The 23825-nt window shown below is 34.7% G+C and overlaps 1 protein-coding gene across 1 annotated transcript in view; it reads left to right on the top strand.

Annotated features, from left to right (window-relative positions):
• OTOGL (otogelin like) overlaps positions 1-12197 on the top strand; it is a 153278-nt gene extending 141081 nt beyond the window's left edge. The window contains exons 52-58 of the mRNA XM_060114241.1: positions 1062-1125; positions 2218-2396; positions 2859-2963; positions 5167-5286; positions 6679-6724; positions 11363-11442; positions 11997-12197. Of these exons, the coding sequence (XP_059970224.1) occupies positions 1062-1125; positions 2218-2396; positions 2859-2963; positions 5167-5286; positions 6679-6724; positions 11363-11442; positions 11997-12197 (795 nt within the window). The remainder of the gene's footprint in view (positions 1-1061; positions 1126-2217; positions 2397-2858; positions 2964-5166; positions 5287-6678; positions 6725-11362; positions 11443-11996) is intronic.
• The last annotated feature ends 11628 nt before the right edge of the window (positions 12198-23825 follow it).

Raw genomic sequence — 23825 nt, 5'->3', positions numbered from 1 at the left:
AGAATTGTGTAATGACTAAAAGTCATAAAACATCAAAGGCATTAATGTCTATGAAACTACTTTACAACTCGTAAAGCACTATAAAAACTGAGATATTATTAGCTTATGGAGAAAAGTGCCTTTTATATATTACTATGAATTTGAGTTATTTTTTGTGTCAAGAATCAAATTAGTTTTTATTACTGATGTCATATGAAAATTAAACACACCCAGGAAAAGTTGATGTTTAAAATACAATTCTTGAAACTTTAAGCCTGAGTCCTACACTTGAGAAGAACCTATACCATTTCCCTAGTAGGGAAAAGTTTAAGCATTGGTCATCACAGCAATTTACTAACAGCTAAAGGTTATAGCACTTTCTGTACATCAGCTTGTCTTAAGCTCTTTACATATGTTGATCCATTTATTTCTTTCAAAAATTCTGAGGCAGACGGTATTATTATCCCCATTTTACAGATGAGGAAGGTGAGGAGCAGACTGGCTAAGTAATCTGCCCTAGATGACGGAGCTATTAAGTAGCAGAGCATGATTGGCACAAGGGCAGTCTTGTTCCTGTGCCTGTGCTATTAATCATTGTACTACACTCTTCTGCTCTTGTTTTATATGCTAAAGCAGCCTTGCTCTGATGCAGACATCAGAGTTCTAGACCACCTCTACAGAGCAGATCAAGAACATTTTCATCAAGAGAATTTTCTAGGGTTAGCAAGCCTTCTTTTATTTCTAATTGCCCACTGGAAGCTCAGAATCTAAATATAATTTTAAAGTTAGGACACATCATAAAGATCATCTTATCCACCTTCACTCATTTAATAGATAAGGAAATTTGAGTTTAGAGAGACTGAGTGGTCTATGATCACATTTTTATTGTGAGTATTTTCTATAGGCTACTAATTAAATGACTACTGGGTTAATCAAAGCTTGTTCACTGTCAGATATTTTTATGAACTTGCTATGTGGCTGTGGGGTAGGAAACTTATTAGATGTTATATTGTGCTTTTTTTTTTACAATGGTAATATAATAAGCCATATTGATAAGTCATGTAATAATATCTTTCTAATAGGGAGAATTTCCTGCAATAGACCGCGACTTTCAGAGTAACTGTGGATGTGTACAGTATCTCTGTGGTAACTATGTTTTTTGAAACTTTTAAATGATAATGAATATTATTGATATCTGTTGTTTACTATGAATAAATTAAAAATAAGTTTTGAGATGTATTACACATTTTAAGCCATTGGCCAGTTTTTAAGTATAAAAAGTGTACTTTTTATTTTTCAATTTCTTCTTTTGTAATATTCCTAAATGTTCTGAGAAACTTGATAACCGGACATAAAAATTATTCTTTTTCAGAGGCTTCACAGAATTTAAAGTTGATGCCAGGGTTCTTTTTAGTGTATATAATTTAATTTAAAAATAGACAACATCTAAAAGTCAGAGATTTTTGCTCACTGTTTTATTATTATTGATGTTAACACTGCAAAGCATAAGGTTGATTTTTCTATGAAATAACAAATCTTCATATTAAGTATTAGTAGGTTAATAGAAAATAAACTTTTGTTCAATAGCTTAAAACTTTTGTATTTTTATATGAGAGAAGAGTTAAATCCAATGTTGGCAAGGCACAAAGAGCTTCTGAGCTGTATTCTTCATCACTATTCTAGCCTACTATAAGCCACTTTTAATGATGTGATAGCACATTATATCACCTACCTTCATCATAAAGTATGATTTATATGACTTTATTTTGCAACACAAAAGATTGAAAATTTTCTCTCAGAATAACAAAAAACATGAAATGTTACACAATCCCTTCATGAAGAGACCTACTGTTGCTGATTTAGATTTTGCCTCCATTTATATCCACTCCCCAAAATTGTCACGTTATGTTTCCAGAAGAGGGAACAGCAAGTAGCTTGATGATCACTTTGGGCTAAAATTCTGGAATCTGCTATAAAGTATAGTTTTTAGAGGCAGTTCAAACAGTGTATAGCAGTTGAGTTTAGGAATCAATTTCTTACTCTGTGTTAAGGAATAAATGCTACATTCATTATTAAGTGAACTCTTGAGCTGTTAACAATATATAAAGGTAAAGATCTTTACTGGTTTTGAAAAAATTGCACATCACAATAAAAACATAGACTTAAATAAAAGTTCCAATGATCAATTAATAAAAAACTTAATATAGTACTTTTTGTTGACTTTTCTTGTTTTCTTAGAAAAGGATGATGTGTGTGTATTTCAAGAAGTATCAGTATTGAATCCTGGCCAATCTATGATAAAGTATGTGGAAGGGGACTTTTGTTACATGGTAGATTGTCTAGAAGAGAAAGATAACAATACAGGCTTCCACACTTTGAATTTTACAATGTTGAATTGTTCAAAAGAATGTGATGTTGTAAGTATTCTTTGTAAGTCATTCTGGTGGGAGTTAATTAATCTTTAAATGGCAGCTGTAGAATTTGAATGAGTGAATACTCCATAAGTTAAAAATATACACTTGAATAGTTCTTTAATAATCTGTTAATTTGTAACATATCTATATAATGCAGTTTCCTTTTCCTGTGTATAACCTTGAGCTTCAGGAATCTTATTACCTATACAGCTTGTTTGACCTGAGCTTGTTAAATCTACTTGATGAATCTTGGCTGCTAGATGTAAAGGTTAACAACTACTTCACTTCTAATACAGCTATATAAAGTCAGTTATTATTTGAAGTGCTTCAAATTCAACCTCAGAAATGCTTTACAGGTGTTCTGAGACAGCATAGGTAATATTGGGAAGCACTTTCAGAATGAATTCATTAAAAATATCAGTATTGTTATCAGCTAATTCAAATTATTATTATTACTATGCACAGCACCAGGTATACACTCCATCGCCAAGTGATTATGATTGTTGTGGTACCTGCAAAAATGTATCCTGCAAATTTCAAATGGAAAATGGAACATCAGTTATATATGAGGTATGAATTTCTTCGTTCCTAAAATGTGCTCCACGGAGGGTAGCTGTCTGTGCTATTTTCTAAAGAAGCTGTTCCCATAAATTTGAAAAATATCACTCACACACACACATAGTGTTCTACATGCAACAAGCACACCCATATACAGCATGCTTACAACACACAAGACATAGTTACATTTTAAAGTATCTGATTTCTGTTGTAAAGGAGCATGTTAAAATGGCTTCTCAAACTTATTTTATCATAGATCCTTACTTTTTTCCCCAGATGTTAGGAATGGACTTTGAGAAATGTTGATTTCTAATAATTAGAACAAAGGAAAAGAGCAATGTTATTTTATTCACTCATTTGAAATGAAACATTTTGATAGAAATCTGAAACTCAAGTTGTTAGCACTTTATATTATTTCAGGTATCAAAGATTTCAGTGGGTAAATATGACAAAAGATCAAGAATATTTGAAAAATTTTTTTAAAAGAAGATCCCAAGAGTAATGAATGCTCTACCACATCTTTCTGCCCAAAACAATAAAATTATTATTCAGAATTCTTCTGTTATCTCATAATAACTCTATGGAGGTTTGAAGACTGACCTACTCCTTTCCTTTTTTAGAGTAGAAGAATGGAACAGTGTATTAGTACAGTTGTTAGTGATGTCATCAGATTTAGGAGGGTCACAAATTCTGTTTATAATTTACATTACCTGAAGGTAGTTCCAATTTATTATTGCTATCCTTAAATTTTTTCCATTAATAGTTTAATTATATGGATGTCTTATTTATGGTGTTCTTAAGTACAAGGGATTACTCATAGACCCAAAAGAAAAAGAAATAAAAGATTAAATTATATTTAGAATATTTTTTGAGAACACAACAAGTAATGTAATATAGGTAAACATATATCAAGATTGTTAACTCTTGGCTCTTTCAAAGATAAGCTTTAGTTATCTAGAAATCTAATTCTTATGGAACAAGTAATTTTTGATTTCAGATAAATTAGATAGTACTATTTGAATTGAATATTAGAATTAATATTCGAATTTGAATGTTTTATCTTCTTTTATACCTGGACTTGTAGATCTTTTCCAGTTGAGATTCATAGAAGACCTGATGATATTTATACATTAAAATAGAATCTACAGAAAATAAACTTTGTCAGAATTCTTTGCTGGTTCACAAGAAATCTTCAAGTCAGAGTCTGACTAGCATTTTAAAATGCAGGTTATAAAATAAAAAAAATCAACAATTACAGCCTAATAATTATATAATAATTATTTTCAGCTGATTTTATTTCTAAATAGGAATTCTGAAATCAAGAATGAAATAAACACTTAGGGACTCCCCTGGTGGCACAGTGGTTAGGAATCCGCCTGCCAATGCAGGCGACACGGGTTCGAGCCCTGGTCCGGGAAGACCTCACATACCAAGGAGCAACTAAGCCCTTGTGCCACAACTACGGAGCCTGAGTGGCACAACTACTGAAGCCCATGCGCCTGGAGCCTGTGCTCCGCAACAAGACAAGCCACCGCAATGAGAAGCCCGCGCACCATAACAAAGAGTAGCCCTGCTCGCCACAACTAGAGAAAGCCCATGCACAGCAACAAAGACCCAATGCAGCCAAAAATAAATAAATAAAATAAATAAATTTTTAAAAAAGAATGAAGTAAACATTTAATATGTTGAAAAAGTTGTTAAAAGAATAGGGATATGTTTAAAAGTAACCAGAAGGTATAGAAAACTAGAGCCATAGGTGAATAATCACTATCATCCAAAGATTTTTAATTTTTTGGTGATAAGGGAGTAGAAGGAAAAATAAACAAACCTCAAGAGAGGAGGCATACTAAGTAATATGATTTGTTGTTTTATAATTAGTAAGGGAATATTAGAGCAAGACCTTTGACACTTGGCCATATTAGATAATTAATTTTGTAGTAGAAAAAGATACTTATTTGCTTCTTTCCTCTCTGTTGCTTTGTTTCACATTTACATCTTGGTTCTAGTATGAAACCAAAACACCCACCCACACACATACCACATATATGTATTTTTAATTATTTTAGATAAGTTTGGGGACAATGCCAGATGGACATTTTATGTTACAAGAAGCTCTCTGAATCTTGACTTCTGATTCAGTAGGATAGGAAACATTCTACTTGAGAAATATAGCAGATTTTAATAAGCAAACAGTAACTTTCTCTTTTATTTTTAGGAGGGGAGTACCTGGCACTATAATTGTACCACATTTGAATGTGTTAAGACTGACGAAGGGACGATGATTCTGAAGTACAGTATGGTCTGTCCCCCTTTTAATGAGACTGAATGCAAAATGGTTTGTACTTTGTTATAGCTAAGAAAATTTGGCATTAAATATAATTTAGAAAATACACATTAATATGTTTTCCAAGGTCATACATACATACATTATGGCTTATTTATTTTGCTAAATGTTTTATTTTCATGTATACATAAAAGCTCTATTATATTTCCTCAGTTTGACACTTTGAGTTATATATGGCATTCCAAATAATTTTGAGTCTCCCTGAATGGACATGATGCTATGGGTTTTTAATATGTAGATGAAAGGATTATTGAAAAATCCTTTGATCAGCCAACTTAGCCTCTTCTTTCCATATGGATTAATAAACTAATCAATCAGAACTTGGTCAAATTTCTCTTTCTTAAACACACAGCAGATTTATGCTGTCATTCGCTGTTTAAAGCATACTAGCCTAAATGAAATTTGCCGTAGTTTCTCTGAGCATGGGCCACTGTGAAACTCAGCACATGCCAGAGCATTGCTGATTCTTTAGTTTTGCTCTTCCAATTCCCTTTTCTCTCGTAGAAGAGCCTACTGGGAGAGTAGATTTTCTAAAGTCACACAATTTTTAAAAAAAGATTCTTTGTAGCCTTAATTATTTAGGAGATAATAATCCCTAATGAAAAGTAAGCTTTATTCTGTTGTGTGAGGCAATATTTTTCTTTAAGTGTAGAGAAATAGCATAGTTTCACTTTTTTTTCATGATGTGCTATTTTAGTGATGATGGTTAGCTAGCTGGCTGGCTAGTGAGATACAATATGTACTAAAGTAATAGAATTTCAGCTCTTGAAAGAATCTTAGGCATCATCTTATTTCACAGATTCATTTTTATAGAATAAATTCTTTTATTTGAGTTACAATTAGCAAGTTACTAAAAGCAATTAGCAACTTACTGTAAGAATTCCAAAATAGATGAAATTTTCTTAATTTAGCCTTTGGCAAGAGACATCCTGAAGTGGGGAATTTTTTTTGAATAATAAAATATTAAAGAAAAAGAGACATCATTTTAACATTCAGTTATATTCAGGAACTCAGTCTAGTCTCAAAAAGTAGTTCAGATTATTTCAAGGAGTTTAAAAGATATAATGGCCTCTATTTAGAGTCCCTATTAGTACTTTGATTTGGTAAGAAAATCTTTTGTGGTATTTAAAATGGGTTCTTTTAAGTAAGTTAATCCTTTTGCACTTTTTCATATTACTAATGAAGAAATAACAAATTTTAAACAAAATATCTGCTCCTAATTTTACAAACAAATTCTTATTAGAAATTGTTAAATTTCAATCATCTTTCTATAAAGTCTTTGTGATATTTAGTAAAAATATTGAGAAAGTTGGTTTTCTATTTCTAGTTTAGGATGAAATGACAAAACACTGAATCTTAACATTATTCCTTTTTTCTTCCTAGAATGAAGGGATTGTAAAGCTTTATAATGAAGGCTGTTGCAAGATCTGTAAGTGAAGACAAATTACATACATTAATTTGATTAGTTTGAATTGCTCATGATTATTATTTTTTCTCATAAAATTCAGTTCCTATGTTGCAATGAGGGAAACAAATTTTATAATGTTTATTATTTAACAAAATTATGTGCATGCAATATATTTATTTGAATTATAAGGTTTATTTCGTAGTGCTTTTTAATGATTTTAAGGACTGAAATAGAATAGAGGGGTATTCATGCAACCATTTATGTGTTTATGATTTTATTTTTTGTGTTCATGAATTTATGTCAAGAAAAAAGTTTTAGAGGGGAGTGGGGGAGTGCTGCTTCATGGGTATGGGGTTTCTTTCTGGAGTGATGAAAATGTTCTGATATTGGATAAGGTGGTGGACGTACAACATTTTGCATGTATTAAATGCTACTAAATTGTGTATTTAAAAATGGTTAGTTTTAATGCAAACTTCACTTTAATAATGGAAAAAAATGTTCAATCTCACATATAATAAAGTTATTAAAATCCAATGAAAATACTAAAACAAAAAAAAAAGAAAAAGGTTTTAGGCAACTTGGCATAAATAATAATTTTAACATTGTTTAGAGAAGCTTTTGGGAAGAAAGGCTACAACACAATTCAGGTTAATAATGCCACTGTGTAGGGTTGGATTCTTAGACACAAATTATCATGCTTCTCAAGGGAGAGTTCTGAACTTTTTTCATGAAGGGCTAAATCCCATAAATATGTAAGAATAGTCTTGTCTATTTAGAGGTGTTAGTTATATTGAAAACAATATTAAAATGTATTAGGGACTTACCTGGTGGCACAGTGGTTAAGAATCTGCCTGACAATGCAGGGGACACGGGTTTGATCCCTGGTCCGGGAAGATCCCACATGCCGCAGAGCAACTAAGCCCGTGTGCCACAACTACAGAGCCTGCGCTCTAGAGTGCGAGGCACAACTACTGAAGCCCGCGCGCCTAGAGCCTGTGCTCCACAACAAGAGAAGCCACCGCAATGAGAAGCCCATGCACCTCAACGAAGAGTAGCCCCTGCTCACTGCAACTAGAGAAAGCCCTCACGCAGCAATGAAGACCCAACGCAGGGAAAAATAAATTAATTAATTAAAAATAAAATAAAATAATTATCTTTAAAAAAAAATAAAATGTATTAAAATTTTGATGAAACATAAGTAAAATATATATTATTGAACATAATAACAGCTTATAAATCAGAAACTCACCCGTTTTCTACTGACAATTTATTTCTCACAAAATTCCAATGATGGGTTCTGCATTTATCCTGATTTTCAGTTTAGAAAGTTTAAGTAACTCATCTAAGTCATACCTCTTGTGGGATTTCACCCCAGGCCTGATCTCACAGCCTGCTTTTTAACAGCTAGTGATATTCTGGAACATTATCAGTATAAGTTTTAGGAGAGGGCAGAGGCTGACTGATGTTGTCTGCTCATCAGTGCAGGGCTGGAACGACAGAGTCTATTTACATGAGGTGTGAAATGTAAAATCCAACACATTCATACCCACCCACAACAAACATTCTGATGTCCAATTTGTTCTTGTATTCATTTGCTGGGGCTGCTGTTAACAAAATACCAGAAACTGTGTGACTTAGCAGAAATTGATTGTCTCAAAGTTCTGGAGGTTAGAAGTCTAAAACAAAGGTGTCAGTAGGGTTGATACCCTCTGAGGGCTGTGAGGGAAGGGTCTCCTCCAGCCCTCTCTTCTTGGCTTGTTAGATGGCCATCTTCATGTTCACACGGTGTTCTCCTTGTAAGTGGATCTGTTTCCAAATTTCCAGTCATAAGGACACCAGTCATATGAATTAGGGCCCACCCTAATGACCTCTTTTTCACTTGATTACCTCCGGAAAAAATCCTATCTCCAAATAAGATCACATTCTGAGGCACATAGGAGTATTTGGAAGGCAGAATTCAACCCATAACAGCTATATTGCCAGGACTTTAGCGGGTAATAGAGTACCACTTAATGCTTTTTAATAACTGGGGCTCTTAGACACATACTAATGAAAATTTTTTGCTCATTAGAAATGAGCAATTTTTCATTGTTTTCTCTGAATCAAATGTAAACTAATGTGTATCAAATAGTCATTGTATCCAGAACTCAAGGAGTGAAATTTAGGCTCCAGAATCTAAGGAAGTTTATATTTTTATGCTCTCATGTCTTTTTCCTTCTGCTTCTTTAGATTCTAGACTCTTCCATACGTATGAGATACAGGAATAGAATCCCATTGCAATGTAAACACCTTATTCTGTAACCCCATTTTAATTATTAGAGAAGTGAGTGTATTTATGTTATCTGAGGGCAGACAGGGGAAGATCTGTTTGACTTGACCATATGGCTACTATTGATTGTCTGTCACATGTCAACACTCTATTAAACCCATAGCAGACAGCACTGCAACGAATCTTCACCACAGTTCTGGAAGGTAGGTGGGGAGGTAGGTATGGTTTCCCTACAGGTGAGGAAATGAAGGTTCAGAAAAGTGTATCACACTAATCAGTAATGCTCAATAGATTTAGGCCTCTCCAGTGCCTGGCCTCAGGATATTTCAATTTTGCCAAGCTCTGTGAAGTGCAGAATAATAACACACCTCCTCATTTTCTCTCATCTGACGTATAAGGCCTTGTGAAGTAGTTTCTGCTTTGGCATTAGAGAACCCCTGTCCATAGTCTTTGCTTTTGGGTGACCAGGCCTTATCAGGGAGACTGTGGATATTGCGTATTGTTGCCGGTGCTATGCTAAACAAAATGTGTTACCATAAAGTCTCTGAGGAATAAATAGGAAATGGCTCTTGGCACGAACACATCCAGCCAACTAACAATACATTTATGCTGTCCCAGTTTCATTCATTGAATGAGTTAACACAAACAGATTTTCATTGAGTGCCTCTCACGTACCAGACACCCTTTTAGGCACTGGGACTATGATAGCGGATGAAACAATATCTGCATGCATAGTGTATGTTATCAAGAAGGGGAAGAAACAATAAGAGGTAAATATACATTATTATGTCAGGTAGTGATGAATGGTATAAAGAACAATAGTGCAGAATAAAAGTGATGGAGAGGGAGGGAGATCGGGTTGTTCCTTTAAGTGGGTGACTAGAGAATGCCTCTGTGATGAGGTGTCGTTTGAATAGGGACTGAGTGTCCTTGGGAGCCAGCCGGGTAGAGTGAAGAGTGTTCAAGGTGGAGGAAATGGCAAAGTACAGTCATGGCACAGGGATGAAAGTGATAGAAGAAGATAAGGGCCTTAGAGGTCATGTCAAAGATGGTTTCCTTCTTGACTATTCTTTGTTTTAAAACTTATGAGACTAGAAGGGCTAATGAAGTAACCACTGGGTGAAAGCATCTTAAGGCACACAACAGCCTGCCCTCTGCCACCAACACTGAGCCTCAGTCCACAACGTATTTGGGGGGTCGGGGAAAGGAGAAAGGACAAGCATAGGAGATTGAGGAGGAGCCACAAAGAGATGGCAGGCAGAGCAAAGGGGACGCTCTGGAAGCCAAGTGCAGAAGGTGTATCCAGGAGGAGAGGGCGGTGGGCTGAGTCAGACGCCGCTGAGAAGTCACGTAGGATGAGAACCGAGATGTGACCTCTGACAACAGCAATTGAAAGTCATGGATGGCCTGGGCGAGAACAGTTTAATTTCAGGCCGTCTTTGCGACCCATCTCTGCTTCAACCAGAGTGGCTTAACTTTTATATACTTCACATGTTCAGATTTCATACAAGCATTTATTTTAAATCGAGATTTTGCGCTTAAACTCATTTGAAGATTGGAGCTCTAATTCCAGTCTTTTGCAAACAAGGAAACTCAGAATGATTTAGTCTCTTTCCTAAAGTGACAGAGCAAGTTAGTAACAGAGTGAGATGAGAACCTTGGTGGTTTAGTATCCTGATTCAGGGACTACATTCTCTACCATACAGCATTAACTATATATTATTGGGTGTATGATCAAGTGATAATACATCATGCACACAGAAGCATATTAATAGATTAATTAATACAAAGGGTTTTCATTAGAAATTGTGACATCGTTTCAGAGCCATAAAATCAAGTATGAGTCATCCATACATTTCAACATGGTTGATAATAATTCAGTTACCTTCTTGAATTTTACACTAATATCCATTAAGATAATGTGACTTTAAATCTATCAGTTTATATTTTAAAATAGATTTATATATATATGTATGTATGTATGCCTTAATTATGTACATGTATATTTACCTGTACCTGTACAGGTAAATATGTATTACATTAAAATATAATGTATAAATATTACATTAAATATAATAATAAATATACACCCGACACAGGTTGATGTTAGCATTACTCCATGTGTGGAATATGTTTGATTTATGATTATGATAATTATTCTAAGACAATAAGATAAAGAGATAAATATAAAGCTAGAAAATATATGAGAAAAGAAGTTGAAAATAAATATTAACAAACTAAGAGTAAAATTTTCACTATCTCTTATTATAGAAATATGTTTTATATAAATATATCAGTTTTTAATTATAAATATATTCATATGTTTAATTGAATTAAGAAACAATTTGATATGGACTTTTGATGAATAAATACATTCTGTATTTTATCAGGCAAACGAGAAGAAAGACCATGCCAGAAAGTGATTATTAGATCAATCATAAGGAAAGAGGACTGTATAAGTCAAAGCTCTGTAAGTGGAAAAATATCATTTGTTACATAAAGCATATGTGTCTTTCCAGAAGTATATGTGTCACAGCACTGGTAAGTTTGTAAGCCAACAAAATGCCAACACTTAAAATATTTAACTTTTGGAGACTATTCCTACATTCTAATATTAAAATATTCTGTTTGTGAAGAAGTATGAATTATTCTTGGCATAAATAATCAACAGTTCTGAATGTTAATTGCAATCCAGAGAGATGGAAATTTAAACCTAAATATATTTGACCACATATTGTCTTAAGTGTGTAATTTTAATCAGCAAAAATAGTCTTAGTTCTAACTTTTCCCACTTTAATAAGACCTGTCTGATTCTATAGTCTACTTAATTGTGATACAATACAGGTTACAATAGAATCATTAGATTGTGATTACTATAGTCCATAGATCTGTCTAGTTATGTGTGCACATTTCATACTTTGAGTTATGTCAGATTGCCATCTTGGACAAACAATATGCTACCTTAGTGGAATCAATATTACTGTTTTAAAATTTTTAAAACATTTTTCTCGTCTCTCCTTACAGATAAATGTTGCATCTTGCGATGGACAATGCCCATCAGCTACCATATTTAACATCAATATTGAGAGCCATCTAAGATTCTGTAAGTGTTGTCGTGAAAATGGAGTGCGCAACTTGACTGTGCCACTGTATTGCTCAGGCAATGGCACTGAAGTCCTGCACACTCTCCAGGAACCTATAGACTGCACATGCCAGTGGATTTAAATTCTTGGATTCCAAGAACTCTATGCAACATCATAAGGTCAAATGGAGTTAACTTTTATCACTCTTTTTAAGGCACTGGCAGATTTATACTGTTTAATAATATATTTTTCAGACTACTGGGATATGGCAATTTAACACTTGCTACAAAATAAATACAATTTCCAGGAAAAACTAGATTTATTGACTTAGTCTATTTTAGAGAATCAAATGATTTTAAGGTGTTCAGCTGAAATGCTGTTATGTATATAATTGCAGCATGCAATTATATTCTCATCTATTAGAAGGTTGTTTAGTAGGATTCTTTCAGTTTCACTCAATAGTTTTTTCTTTTTAATTTGACAAGTCTGCCATAGCTATTCGAATTAAGATACTCTTTATTGCTACTGTTTATTCTGGTAAATGTAATCAGTTAATAGTGGCATCTGGATAGTCATAAAGAGTGGTACGCTTAGAGACTGATCATAGAACAATAGGATTTTAGACTATTTGAAGTCTGAATGGATATTAGGAATGTTATTGCAAATTTCCTTTATTTTGCAAATTTATCAGATAACCAGAGAAGCTGTGTGACTTGTATAAATTCATCCGGTGTAACGATATAGTGAATTCATGTTAACAGCTGGATTAGGTCTACATCTTTGACATTCCAGCAATATGTTCTTTCCTTTTGAACAGTATGGTAAGGTGTGTATCACAGAACCTTTTATTCTTAAAGAGTTTGCTTTGCCTAGAATTAAGAATTTTAAATTCAATGCCTTTAAAAAAAGGAAAAAATGCCGCACATACATATGTATATACATACATGTAATAGTTACCTGAATAATAAGGAACGGGGAAATGTAGCATCATTTGCTAAATAGAGGAGGGAGATCTCGGGCTTTTATTTTTTGTACCATTAAAACTGTTTTAAAATATGTTGTTATTATTTAACATTTAGTTAGCTATTTACTGTCTCATAGACGTCTGATTTTTGAGATGTATTTGCCTAACTATTGAAGTTGCATGCTATTTTTCTGTTCATGCTGCTGTTTTGCCAATGAAGGATGAAATAAAATGATTTGAATGTATTAGTAATTCTACAGTGGAATGCCGCACTTTTTAAAGACAGTAGATTATTGACATTTGCAAGGAATATATTCTAAGATCTTTGCAAACCCCCCAATTCTTTGCCACTTATAGTATATAATTATCTGATTCTCCTCATCTGTAAAAAGGAGAGAATGCCCCACTTGGTATGATTGTTGTGAGGATCAAATGAAGTTGAACATCAATGAGAGAAGAATAAAACTGCATTGAAAAGTGGATGTGGGAGCCTGATGACTAGGCTGAACTAGGTGATTTGTTTCTATTTCAAAATCATGCTACCCAGAAAAATTACAAGAGATTAGATATTTTGGGACCCCCAGGGTTACTAAGAAATGGATGAAAGAATCAAATGAACATTGTATCTGCAGAGCCCCGGTACCTACTGTATATAAAAATTGATTTTATTTTATTTGCACTTAATAACACTTATAAGTGTTCTGTCTAGACATTAACATTTCAATATTCTTTGATTCCTGTTAACATATAGATTAAATCAAATATATTTGGTTAAAATATACTAACATTTTGCTTAAGAGAAACTGTATTTACCTCAAATGAGGTACATAATATTGTATATTGTCTACCACTCATTTCTTTATTTTCATGCTCTGTTAAATATTTATTATATTAAAAATATTAAATTGTCTTTAAACCTATTTGTGGGGAAAAGGGAAACATTTTCCTAGAACTTCATAAACGTTCTCAAATACAACAAATCTATATTGAGCACTTCCTATGTGTCAGGCACTGTTCTAAGCTCTTGAGAACATAGGCAATACAAAATAGACACAGGGCTCACCCTCATGCAACTTAGAGTCTAGTGAGAAAGTAGGTATTGCATAAATAAACACACCTGCAGGGAAAGTCCAGAAGGAAAACCCAAAATTCTTTGGAATGTAGTTCAAGGCGGCTATCAAATCAGCAGAGGGGTACAAATGGACGTTCCATAAATGGTGTTGGGACAACTGGATAGTAAACTGAATAAAAAGATGTTAGATCAGGGTATACGGAGTCTGGGATATGAACTTCTCAATGTAGAACAATATATTTTTTAATTTCTGAATTATGTTTGTATCACATATTCCTCATACTTAAATTAGTTTTAAAATAAGTATAAGGGATCTTAGAAAAGAACAGTCAGGAAAGGAGGCTGAGAAAGAATAGTTACAGAGTTTGGAGTAAAGCCTGGAGCCTTAATGGGGGTCATAGAAGCCAAGGAGAAGCCAAGGAAATAGAAGGTTATATAAAGAATTGGAGTTATTCTGTCAAATGCTGATGAAAAGTCATTTGATTTATAGAAATAGAGTTCATTGGTGTTTCTTATTATGAACAAAAGCCATAATGAAATGGTGTATTAGTCAGTTTGGGCTGCTATAACAAAACAGCACAAACTGGGCAACTTAAAAACATCAGACATTTATTTCTTACAGTTCTAGAGGCTGGGAAGTCCAAGATCAAGGTGCCAGCAGATTTGGTGTCTGGTGAGGGTCTGCTTCCTGGTTCAAAGACAGCAGTCTTCTTGCTGTATCCTTTCATGAAGGGGTAAAGGAACTTTCTGGAGTCTCTTCTAAAGGGGCACTAATCCCATTTGTGGGGGCTTCACCCTCATGTTCTAATCACTGCCCAAAGGGCCCACCTCCTAATACCATCATATGGAAGGTTAGGACTTCAACATATGAATTTTGAGGGGACATGGGCATTCAGCCCATTGCCAATGAGTTGAAAGGTGATAAGTAGATGATAAATTGGACTCAATACGTGCACTGCGTCTGATGTACTCATGCCCAGATTCACTCAAACACATGCTTATGTTTCTGCAGCTGGTGCCGCCTGCTCCCATCTTCATGACAGTTTCCCTTCCCAGGCAGCCTGAGGCAGCTAGGCAGGAACAGCACAGCACATGTGCAGCAGGCCCAGACTAAGCCATTGACCTCCTTGCCTTACTCTGACCACTGTCTCAGTCTTCTGGGGAGGAAGGACTGCATCCCTCCCCCATGTCTGCCTTAGGGGCTCTGGTTTCTCCTACTACTTCTGAGCCTGGAAGAAGCATCATGCCCCCTGATTACCATGAAGAACTGAGTAATGCAGCCTGGAGAAAAGGAGGAATTAATACCCTGAGAAGTAAACTCTGAACAATGGACAGGTCCAGGAACCAGCAGGTAAATTGCTCACTGTCACCCCTCATCCTCAATGACTATTCCAAGATGCAGTGGTTCCATTTGGCCTTTCCAGATATATCTGTGTTTTGTGTAAGCAGTGGCCTGCTCTCTAACAATCTGACTTGTATTAGCTTTTGTCCCTCTCCTGCCTCACTTTCCTTAAATCAGTTCCTTGAAGAGTCTTCTTCACCTCAGTAAATGACAACTGTCAAATTTAGTGTGTGTGTGTGTTGCATTAAAACTACAAGATGTGATTTTTAGCTTAGATTTTTTTAAACAGCTAACACTCTTTATTGAGTCATTTTGGAAGGGAGAAGAGTAAAAACAAACTCTCTTGTATTGTTTGTAGGAGAAAAATAATACAAAACGTACACATAAATAATTTCTATTGTCATTTTGTTTATTTTTGTTTTTCTCCCTGCCCTTCCTGATCTTGGATTAAATTGAACATAATTTTTAATTTCTTTAAGAATTTTTAGTGAAAGCAGTCTTGAGAAAAAAGAACAAAGCTGGAGTTATCATGCTGCCTTACTTCAGACTATACTACAAAGTTACAGTAATCAAAATAGCATGGTATTGGCACACATAAATCAATGTATCAGAATAGAAAGCCCAGAAATAAACCCACACACCTATGGCCAATTAATCTATGACAAAGGAGCCAATAACATACAATGGAGAAAAGACAGTCTCTTCAGTAAGTGGTACTGGGAAAACTGGACAGCTACATGTAAAAGAATAAAATTAGAACATTTTCTCACAGCATATACAAAAATAAACAAAATGGATTAAAGACCTAAATGTAAGATCAGAAACCATAAAACTCCTAGAAGAAAACATAGGCAGAACACTCTTTGACATAAATCATAGCAATATTTTTTGAATCTGTCTCCTAAGGCAAAGGAAACAAAAGCAAAAATAAACAAACAGGAGTTAATTAAACTTAAAAGCTTTTGCACAGCAAAGGAAACCATCAACAAATAAAAAGACAACCTATTGAAGGGGAGAAAATATTTGCAAATGATATGATTTTGGTTGATATCCAGAATATATAGACAGCTCATACTATTCAATATCAAAAAAATGAACAACCCAATTTAAAAATGGGCAGAAGACCCAAATAGACACTTTTTTCCAAAGAAGACATACAGATGGCTAACAAGCACATGAAAAAATGCTCAACATCACTGATCATCAGGGAAATGCAAATCAAAACCACAATGAGATATTACCTCACACATGTCAGAATGGCTATCATCAAAAAGTCTATAAATGAGAAATGTTGGCAAAGATGTGGAGAAAAGGAACCCTAGTACACTGTTGGTGGGAATGTAAATTGGTGCAATCACTATGGAAAACAATATGGAGATTCCTCAAAAAACTAAAAACAGAACTACCATATGGCTCAGCAATTCCACTATTGGCTATATAGCCAAAGAAAATGAAAACATGAATTTGAAAAGATACATGCATCCCAATGTTCACAGCAGTATTGTTTACAATAGCTAAGATATGGGAACAACCTAAGTTTCCATCAACAGATGAATAGATAAAGAAAATGTGGTATATACATACAATGGAATATAACTCAGCCATAAAAAAGAATGAAATTCTGCTATTTGCAACAACATAGATGGACCTGGAGGGTATTTTGCTTATTGAAATAAGTCAGACAGAGAAAGACAAATACTGTATGTTATCACTTATAGGTGGAATCTAAAAAAATAAATGAACAGATAAAACAGAGACTCATGGATATAGAGATCAAACTAGTGGTTACCAGTGGGGAAAGGGGAAGGGGGAGGGGCAAGATAGTGGTAGGGGATTAAGAGGTACAAACTACTCTGTATAAGATAAATAAGCTACAAGGATATATTGTATAGCACAGGAAATATAGCTTTCCGAGCTTTTTCTATGCAATTAATTACCATGCAATGTTTCAAGATTAATGTTCACATTACACAGAAAATAACACTATTGAAATCCAGGTATCTCAATAATTTCTTTAAATTAATCTATTGAGAACATGTGTGGCTACAATATATAGATTCAGAAGATTTCAAGATACAGAATAAGTATGAATCTGATCAGAGCGCCTGTATGTAGCCCAAGTGGATTAGGATTCATGTTTGTGCTAATATTTCCAGATAGGGTCGCTGTGAATGATTGTACATTTTGGTGCCAGTATTAAAGTGCTCATCTGAGGGGGGAGGCTGTGCTGAAATCTGACTCAGGTTCCTCAAGCCAGGTCGGTGAACCATGACAAGAGACTGTTTCTAACCAGAGGATGAAATTCCCTTTTCTTTGCACAAAGGCACTGGCCTCTTGCCAAGCCAAACACCCGTCTTTGGGACTGCATCTTCCCAGAGGGAGGAGCCTGTTTCTAATAACTCCTGAGGTAAGAAAGGGGAGGCATTTTCTAATTCATCCACCAGACATTGTGCCTTTTCCTAATACACTTGTCACGAGTAGGCACCTTTTCCTAATTTGCACAAAGGTCAGCAACTGTCTGTTCCCAGCCTTCATTTCTTTCTAATAAAGTCTTAAAAATGACTATAGTGCTTGAAATCTTGCCTCTAGACTGCATCTCTGGGGAAAAAACCCTTAACTTCCAGATTTTCTCTTCAACTGCTAACTAGAAAGCTTTAAGTTCTAGCTAACATAAAAGTTCTATTATTAGATTATCTATTATCAGAAAATACAGAGATTAGCAAACCTTGAGATTGATAAAAAAATAAATTATACTTACTAAAGAGTATGGAATATAAGTTTTCTGCTTTCTCAGTCATTTATTTTGTGTCAAAATTATCTTAAATTATATGTCTATATTTTCTATTAAAAGCTATATATGACACATATAAATAACTTTTAGTTTTGTGACCCAATTTAATAGTTCTATATGTGAGTAAACTATAATCCTTACCATCAATGTCAATGGCTCCATTATTTAATTCTTATATTTGATTTATTTCTTGGTGCTTGATTTAAATCTCCAAGTAATTTTTCTCTAGAAAAGTACATGGAGTGTATATTTTCTAAGTTCTTAATCACAGTGTATCATGACAGCTAAGATTTCAGGCTCTCAGATCAAGTAGGTACAAATTCAACTCCTGACACCTTCTTTTCCTGTGTGACACTAAGTAAATTTAACAATTTTGCACTTCATATTTTTCAAATTTCTCATTGGATTAGTGTAAGCCTAATGGAATTAATGCTTGTAAAGCACTTACTATAGTGTTTAACATGTAAAAAGGACTTGATATATATTAGCTGAGTATAAAAATCTGAGGTGATAGTTTGCTCCTCCTTACATCCTTTCACGCTCCTGTGATCATCCAAATTGTCAAAATTCATGAAAAACTACAATTTCCTTCTTTCACAGCTACTGCTTTTGTTGTTAGCCATCTTCATCTCTAATGTTTGTGTTGTGATGGCCACTCATAAAATACAGTGGGATGCTGTTAAAACCTGTTGTTTCCTGGCAGCTACTATGTCTGAATAGATATAGAAAGACCAGGGAGACAGTTGGAGTAAAAGAAACTTCAGATACTTTTGAAAGATGCACTTTTGTAATAATACGGTTTCTGGCCAGTTTCTGGTATTTACAGATCTCAAAACTCCAAGTTAAGGAATTGGAAATGGAAGAGCTGTAAGTTATTTCCTTTCCCTTTTCCTGGTAGACTTTGATCTATTATAAATAACAGAATTTCTTCCAAAATCAGTTTTGTTCTGTTAAGCAATTTTAGTTTATGAATTTTTTTGTTTTTATATTTTTGTTTCTTCACTGTTTAGAGGTACATTAGCCAGGGTTACACTGAAGTGCTGGTGATACACCATTTTAAACTTGAAGATCCATTTAAACATTTTTTTTATGGTGCCCCAAATTTGGAAACAACTTAAATAATCTACAGTTCTACAGTTCAGTTATTGTTATATCAATTACTCATAACTTGATATTCATAACTTGATTATGCACAATTCAAAATTATATTTTCAAAGATTCTTTACTGAAGCAACATGTTTTGTGAAAAACAAAATATAAAAGTAAATAATTTCAATCTTGCCAAAAAAATATATATATGCATTGCATAAACAATATCGGGAAGAAACAGATGAATATGTTCAACACTTGCTATCTTGGGCTGATGGGATTATGGGTAAATTTATGGTAAATTATGGTACATTTTCCATGTATACATCTTTTATATACAACTGTGTACCAAAAATGTATACAAAATGTATACATCTCTTTAAAAAGCAAGTGTTTCTTTGGGGATTTGAAAAAACAATTTTTTTCTTTTTTCTTTTTAAGGAGAAAGTGAAGTCCTTAGAGAAACAATTGTGGTAGATGGGATTAAAATCAAAATTACCCCGAAGTACAAATTTTATTACTTAAGTAATGCATAAACAACTCTACTCATTTTTGCATTTTTTCTTTAGAATTAGCCATTTTGAATAATATCAACCTCAAACACTGTAACACTTAATAGAAGAGAAAAATAGAAAACTGGTTAGCTTAAGTAAAGGAGTCTATATTGTGATTCATGTGGAATTTGTGGCCCATATTCTAAGAATGATGTTTGTTTGTATTAAAAGAGAAACGCCCACCAGCCTTTTAAAATTTACTACAGTGGTAATTGTTTCTCTTCACCTAAGAATTAGAAGATATTGAAAAGGAACACTGCTTATATCTATCATTGTCAAAAAAATGACCATCTTCAGCAGCTTGATTTTGGCTAAAATAACATGCATATACTACGTGTTTATGTGGCACACATAGTTGAAATAAAGCACTACATTTTCTTGTCTGTCATCTGTGGAACACTTATTTTTTGTGCCCTTTTCTTTCCTGGATAAGAATTATATATTTTGTAATACATATAGTATACTTTTAGCACCCAAATCTTGTCACTGGTTTTATTTTAGAATAGTACAAACTCCGAGATCAAATATCAACTTTAAATAAAATGTCTATAAAATTTTGCAAAGAAGTCTTAAGGAAATAAACTGACTATAATATTAGGATAATAAATACCAAATATATGAGAATTATTCAGTGATGAGAACAGTACAATAAAATCAACATTTAGAAAATGATTTAACTTCAGAAATAAAATACATAGGTTATAAATATATTAGACCTTTTGCTAAAAGTAGTACCTAAATACCTGTACTTTTTAAGTTATATCATTTCCTTGATCTAGCCTCAGCTGCTCTAAATTATATCAAATAAGACAAAATTATTTAGTCAATGAGCAAGGAGATTCTATAGCTCTTTATGTAATTAATGGTTAGGAGAACAGACTCTGGCACTAGAGCGTCTGGGTTCAAATCCCAGTGATGTCACTTACTAATCTGGGAGAGGAGCTGTAGCATGAGTGCCAGTCCGATGGATTCCTTCAAAGAATTTGAGAATTTGAGATAACTGGACTTTGAGAATGAAATGCTGGGACTTGAATGCATTAACCTCTGCTTCCCTTACTCTGCTAGCTTCATCTTTCCCACTGCCCAAGTTGTTGCATATGCAGCTTTGATAACTGCGACCTTACATACAGCCACGGCCACGCAGCTTTGGTGAAATCATCTTTATTATGTTTGTCAACAAGGGGGAAGGAGCATCTGTCTCTGAGCTCTTGCTAGGAAATCCTGTGCAATGATTGGTCAGGCTTGCTTATCACCTGATCAATCACATTGACTGTTGGGTGTGTATTAGCTTTCTATTGCCATGAAACAAATTACCACAAATTTTGTGGCTTGAAGAAAAATGTTTATTATCTGACAGTTTCTGTGGGTCAGGAGTCTGGACAGAGTTTAGCTGGGCTCTCAGGATCTCACCAGGCTGAAATTAAGTTGTTAGGTGGGACTGTGATCCATCATCTGAGGTTTTGGGTCCTCTTCTTGCAGGCTCATTCAGGTTGTGGGCAGAAATTAAGTTCCTTGTGATGGCAGAAAACTGAGGCCTGTTTTCTTGCTGGCTGTGGGCCGGGGCACACCCTTAGCTACCGGAGGTGATGCTTATATTCTAACCACTTGGCCTTCTCACATCATGGCTGCTTACTTCTTAAAGGCCAGCAGGAGAATCCCTCTTTTGTTCTGCTACAGTGAAGTCTCATATAATGTAACACAGCCATGGAAGCGACTGTTATTTTTACAGGTCCCACCAACCCTCAGAGGAGGGGGATGGTACAGGGTGTGACTACCTGGGGTGAGAATATTGGCTGTCATCCTAGAAGTCTGCCTACAGTAAGGGTTAGAGTATTATGCTTGGACCAGCCAGTATCACTGGCCATCCCTATGAGCTCACAGAGCTCCGTCGTCCTCTACTCTCCTATGAAGGGAGGCAAAGACAGTACCACTGATTGATCCAGCTGAGGAGATTTAAGGGAGGATGTTTTTATGTTGGTCTTTAATCTTTTTCTCTAATTTTTCAAGGTGTAAGGATAATGGACCTTCCCCTCTGGATATAAAGCCCTTGCAGTAAGTCAGGATTTCACCTCTGCCTCTCCTTTTCTTTCCCTCCACCTAAGATACTTTCTGCATCAGTTTCCCAGTAAAAGTTTACTGAACTGAATTCATTACATGTTAAATGTGCTAATGATCTCATTTAGAAAAAAATTCCCACCCATCCTGGCATACCTGTTAACAAATCTAGCAGGAAAGCCATCAACGTAATGGACCAGACCTCTGAATTACTTCACAACCACCCCTATTCTGGAGATGAAGATCCTTTTTGTTTAGTCCAGATTCTCAACATGACATTTGCATTTTAGTCCACACCAATGGATATAGATAAACCCAATTTCTAATCTTGGATTCTGAAGCACAGCCAATAACACTTTATTAAACATAACATTTTCACTCAAAGTAAATTAATTTGGATTATTTTGGATACTTAAATATTTTCATAAAAGATCAAAATAACTACTTTTCATATTGTATAAATGAATATGCTAAAAGAGACTACCACCAATTTTAAGGAAGTTTTACATTGTAGAAAAGGCCAATCCTACTTTATAGAACCAAAAAGCCAATCTTTTTGGCACCACATTTAAGAAATCAAATACAGATGAAAAAATGCTGCTAATCCATCTTTTATTTTCTTTCTTTTAACTTACGCCAGTAAAAGCTTAGGAATTCTATAGCAACAATAGCTTCCCATTAAATAGTGATAGAAATATGGCTCACTTTGATTACATATCAGCTTGTAAAAGTGTTATTTCTGTGAGAAAAGTTTGAGTAAAATATCTTCTTTGAAAGAGGAAATTTAAAAAGATCTGTAAGAACGGGAAACATGAGACAAGGAAAGACAAAAAATAGTGCCACTAGTTTTCCATTTCAGAAGATGTAAGGAAGAATGTTTTTATGTTGGTCTTTAATTTTTAAGTATGGTTCCATTTAACTTTAAAACAGTACACTTTTCTACACTCTGGAATGTGACAGATCTTGGCCACTCTAAAGGTTAACACATAGTTTAAGAAACAAAATACAACTGAGTGAATTTTACAGATCTTATTGGCTTATTCAAGGGTGCATGAAAGGGGCAGAATCCAATCTAGCAGACAGAAAGGAGCTCCAAGGAGCTGTACAAAATGGAAGACTTTTACAAGCAGAAGGGATCAGGAACAAGGAAGTTATACTAGAGGAAAAAAAGCAGTTGGTTATGACAAGGTCACTTTCCTTTAGGGAATGGCAGGAGTCTATCAGGCAGATTACCTAACTAGTGTTCATCAGGAGATTCCTGATTGACTGGTGTAAGATTCCAGTCAATCTGGGAGAGCTGAAACTGTAATTAAGTCTCAGTTTGGTGATGTGAGGCTTAGCATAAGTGACTCCATTTGGGGCCTGTTGTCTTGTTTTTAACAACATTAAGAAAGATTCTCATGAATATTGCAAAGGACTCTGAAAAAGACTCTGAAGAGTTCACGGCAAAGGCAGAAGTTTACAGTAATATTATAAATCACGCATGGGGTTTTCCAGAGTGGCATGATTCATGTTAAAATTTCTATTCAATATTTCCAAAAACTTTTTTTTTTTTTTTTTTTTTTTTTTTTTTTGCGGTATGCGGGCCTCTCACTGTTGTGGCCTCTCCCGTTGTGGAGCACAGGCTCCGGACGTGCAGGCTCAGCGGCCATGGCTCACGGGCCCAGCCGCTCCGCGGCATGTGGGATCTTCCCGGACCGGGGCACGAACCCGTGTCCCCTGCATCGGCAGGTGGACTCTCAACCACTGCACCACCAGCGAACCCCCCCCCCGAGTTTTATAACACTGTATAAGTTTAAGGTGTACAGCAAAATGATTTGATATATGTATATATTGTGAGGTGATTACCACAATTAACATCCACAATTAACATTACCACAGTTAACATCCTTGATGGATTTTT

The sequence above is a fragment of the Mesoplodon densirostris genome, chromosome 11 (genome assembly GCF_025265405.1).
Source record: "Mesoplodon densirostris isolate mMesDen1 chromosome 11, mMesDen1 primary haplotype, whole genome shotgun sequence".
Taxonomy (NCBI): domain Eukaryota; kingdom Metazoa; phylum Chordata; class Mammalia; order Artiodactyla; family Ziphiidae; genus Mesoplodon; species Mesoplodon densirostris.
Note: the sequence above shows the minus strand (reverse complement) of the source record. Positions and strands in the feature narration are given on the sequence as shown.